The sequence below is a fragment of the Phyllostomus hastatus genome, unplaced genomic scaffold (genome assembly GCF_019186645.2).
Source record: "Phyllostomus hastatus isolate PE091 unplaced genomic scaffold, TTU_PhHast_1.1 phas_contig_37, whole genome shotgun sequence".
NCBI classification, from domain to species: Eukaryota; Metazoa; Chordata; class Mammalia; order Chiroptera; family Phyllostomidae; genus Phyllostomus; species Phyllostomus hastatus.
Window position 1 is genome coordinate 4004912 of NW_025333867.1, and position 4562 is coordinate 4009473.

Below are 4562 nucleotides of genomic sequence, written 5' to 3' on the forward strand. Positions count from 1 at the left end.
AGGCATTTTTGTACACCAGCAATGAAATATCAGAAACAGAAATCAGGAAAAAATCCCATTTGAAATAGCAACAAGAAAAATAAAGTACCTAGGAATAAACCTAACCAAGGAGGTAAAAGATATGTTCTCAGAAAACTAGACAATACTGAAGGAAGAAATTAAGGAAGACACAAACAAATGGAAGCATATACCGTGTTTGTGGATTGGAAGAATTAACATCATTAAAATGCCCATACTACCCAAAGCAATCTATAGATTCAATGCAATCCCTATTAAGCTACCGATGACATATTTCAAAGATATAGATCATACATTACAAAAATTTGTATGAAATCATAAATGACCCTGAATAGCCACAATTCTGAGAAAGAAGAACAAAGTAGGAGGGATCACAATACCTGACATCAAACTGTATTGCAAGGCCCTTTTAATCAAAACAGTCTGGTACTTGCATAAGAAGAGACATATAGACCCAATGGAACAGAATAGATAGCCCAGAAATAAACCCAAGTCTCTATGGTCAATTAATATTCAACAAGGGGGCAACAGTATAAAATGGAGTGAAAAAAGCCTCTTCAGCAAATGGTGTTGGGAGATCTGGACAGCTATATGCAAAAAAATGAAACTCAACCACTACCTTACACCATACACCAAAAATAAATTCAAGATGGATAAAAGACTTAAATATAAATCATGATACCATAAAAGTCATAGAGGAGAACATAGGCAGGAAAATCTCAGATATTCCACACAGCAATATTTTCAGTGATATGTTCCCTAGAACAAGGGACATAAAGGAAAGAATAAACAAATGGGATCTCATCAAAATAAAAAGCTTCTACACGTCTAAAGAAAACATCAGCAAAATGAAAAGGGAACCAACCATGTGGGAAAATATATTTGCCAATGATACCTCAGACAAAGGTTTGATCTCCAAAATATATAAAGAACTCACACAACTCTACTCCAGGAAAACAAACAATCCAATTTAAAAATGGGCAAAGCACCTGAACAGACACTTCTCCAAGAAGGACATACAGAGGGCCCAGAGACATATGAAAGGATGCTCAGAATCACTAGCCATCAGGGAGATGTAAATTAAAACTACAATGAGATACCACTTCACACCAGTCAGAATTGCCATCATAAACAAATCAACAAGCAATAAGTGCTGGCAAGGTTGTGGAGAAGAGGGAACCATAGTACACTGTTGGTGGGAATGCAGACTGGTGCGGCCACTGTGGAAAAACAGTAAGGAATTTCCTCAGAAAACTAAAAATGGCACTGCCTTTTGACTCAGCAATTCCACTGCTGGGATTATATCCTAAGAATTCTGAAATACCAATTCAAAAAACCTATGACCCCAATGTTCATAGCAGCGCAATTTATAATAACCAAATGCTGGAAGCAACCTAAGTACCACCAGTAAATGAGTGGATAAAAACATTATGATAGTTTGGAATACTATGCAGCAGAAAGAAAGGAGCTCCTATCCTTTGTGACAGCATAGATGGATCTGGAGAGCATTATACTGAGTGAAATAAGCTAGGCAGTGAAAGACAAATACCATATGATCTTACCTATAAGTGGCACCTAATTAATAAAACTAGCAAGTAAAATATAACCAGAGACACTAAAAAAAAGCAAACTGACAGTAACCAGAGGGGCAGGAGAGGGGCATAGTGGGAGGGAGGAGAAAGGGAAAGGTTGTGAAAGAACATGTCTAAAGGACCCATGGACAAAGCCAAACAGGGGAAGGATTGAGGGTGGGAGATGGGGTGGGTGGGGCTGGGGAAAGTTGTGACAGGAAAATGAAGACAATTGTACTTGAACGACAATAAAAAAGGAAAAATAAGCATCAAATACATAGGTATCAAGTTAACAAAATATGTGCAAGAAGTGTGCACTGAAAACTAAATCTTGCTGAGAGAAAATAAAGAAGACTTAAACAAACGAAGAAATAAATGAAGAAATCAGAAGACAATATTTTAAGGTACCATTCTTTCTAGATTAAAAAACAGATTCAATATAGTGGCAATAAAGACCCAACAGGCTTTAAAAAAAAGCGTAATACATTTTTATTGTGATAAGTATACATAACATACACTTTTCCATTTCAACAATTTAAAGTGTACAGTTCAGTAACAGTAGGTACATTCACATGGTTGCACAACCGTCTCCACCATCTGCCTTCAGCACTTTTTTATCTTCCTAAACTGAAATTATATCCTTAAGCAATCACTCTCTATTTCCACTTCCCCAGTCCCCAGCAACCACCAAGTGTTCTGTCACTATGAATTTGACTGCTCTAGGTACCCCATATAAGTGGAATGATACAATATTTATCTTTTTGTGTTTGGATTATTTCCCTCAGCATAACGTCCTCAAGGCTCATCCATTCTGTAGCATGACAGCAGGGCTTTCTTTCTTTCTCTCTTTCTTATAGGAATTGACAGCCTAATTTAAAATTTTATATGGAAATGCAGTGGACCTAAAATAGAACATTTTCTGGAGGAAAAAAATGACAAAGTTGGAAGACTTATCCTATCTGATTTCAAGATTTACTATGAAGTTACACTTACCAAGGCAGAGGGGTGCTGGCAGGAGGATAAACACAAATAGAAAGAAAGAGCAAATCTGGAAAGAAATGCATGGATGTGTGGTCAATTACTTTTTAACACGCTGCCAAGGTAATTTAATGAGAAAAGAATAATACTTTCAATAAAGAGGCTGTAAAAACAGCATGTATGGAATACAATGAATCTTACATTTTACCTCATGCAATATACAAACATTAGCCTGAAGTAAATCATTAATTTACATGTATAAGCTAAAATGTAAATTTTCTAAAAGAAAACATAGCATAAACTCTTTGAGACTTTGGGTTAAGCAAAGATTTCTGAAAGGTCCCTGACTGACGTGGCTCAGTTTGTTGGGCATCATCCCACAAAGTAAAAGGTCACTGGTTAGCTTCCTGGTTAGAAGCAATCGATTGATGTTTCTCCCTTTCTCCCTCCTTTCTTCTCTCTCTAAAAATAAATAAAATCTTTTTTTTAATGTTTAACCTTATTTATTTGTTACTCTTAGAAGACCTCATTTTTGGCTGGACTCAGAGATAGAAGCTCTCAGAGAGGACAGCCTACGTCTCTTGGCAATTTGTTCCTGGTGTTTTTCTTTGGCCTCCTTCATCCTCTTAGCCAAAAGTTTAGCATACTCTGCAGCCTCTTCCTTATTTTTCTTAGTACATTGCTTCTTCAGAGCAATATGCTGACATTTGTGTTGTAGGACACGTGGAGTAACAAGACGCTGAATCTTAGGTGTTTTGGTTCTAGGTTTCTTACCTTCCTTGTTTAGGGGCTTTCTCACAACATATTGAAGGACATCATCTTCTTTAGAGAGGTTGAAAAGTTTTCGGATTCTGCTAGCTCTTTTGGGCCCCAGGTGACGAGGCACAGTAGTATCAGTGAGATCAGGAATATCTTTCTCCCCTTTTTTTACAACGACCAAGTTGAGAACACTGAGATTGGCATCCACAATGCAACCCTGAACTGATTTGCGCTTTCGCTCTCCAGTCCTCCTTGGTCTGTAACAGAAGTCCTCCTTGGTCTGTAACAGGAGTGCCCCTTGCTCAGCAGCAGGCGGACATGGCCATGGGTTAGGACACCCTGCTTTATGGGGAAACCTTGTCTGTCGTTCCCACCACTGATTCGAACAACATAACCCTTCCACTCTTCACCCAGAGTGTCAGCAGCAACTTCTGTGGCCATATGCTTCTCATAAAAAGTACAAAGTTTGTGTTCATCGTCCACTTCAATGAGTTTCCAACAGCCAGTGGCTGGGAAAGAGATGTTCAGCTTCATCTTGAAGCAGCCTACTGCCTCCCAGGTGCCAAGGAAAAGAGCTAAATAAAATCTTGAAAAAAAAAAGATTTCTTAAATAGGACACATAAAACATGAACTGTAAAAGAGTAAATCACAATCCTGGCTGGTGTGGCTCAGTGGATTGAGTGCCGGCCTGTGAAATGAAAGTTTGCCTGTTCAATTCCTTGTCAGGGTACATGCCTGGGTTACAGGTCGGGTTCTCAGTTTGGGGCATGTGAGAGGCAACTAATTGATACATCTCTCCCACATCACTGTTTCTCTCCCTCTCTTTCTCCCTTCCTTCCCCTCTCTCTGAAAATAAATAAATAAAATATTAAAAAAAACGAGTAAATCACTAAGCTGGATTTTATCAAATTAAACTTTTGTTTGTTAAAAGACACTGTTAAGAAAACTAAAAGGCAATCCAGAGAATAGGAGTGAGTATTCACAAAACATATTGCAGGCACAGGACTTGTATCCAGAATATGTAAAGAACACTAGAAACAAATAACTTCCCCAGAATGGACAAAAGATTTGAGTAGACACTTCACCAAAGAAGATATGTGAATGGTAAATTAGCACATGAAAAGATGCACAACATCAAATAAAAACCACAATGAAATAGCACCACACACCTTAGGACAGTTGAAATTAAAAGACTAATGTTACCAAAAGACTCTTATTTATTGCTGACAGGGTTGC

At 37.9% G+C, this 4562-nt stretch overlaps 1 protein-coding gene across 1 annotated transcript; it reads right to left on the reverse strand.

Moving 5' to 3' along the window:
• Nucleotides 1-3093: 3093 nt before the first annotated feature.
• Nucleotides 3094-3860, reverse strand: LOC123820789 (40S ribosomal protein S6-like). The gene is given in 2 exon segments (XM_045841728.1): nucleotides 3094-3591; nucleotides 3594-3860. Coding segments are annotated over 2 exon segments (765 nt in total).
• Nucleotides 3861-4562: the final 702 nt, after the last annotated feature.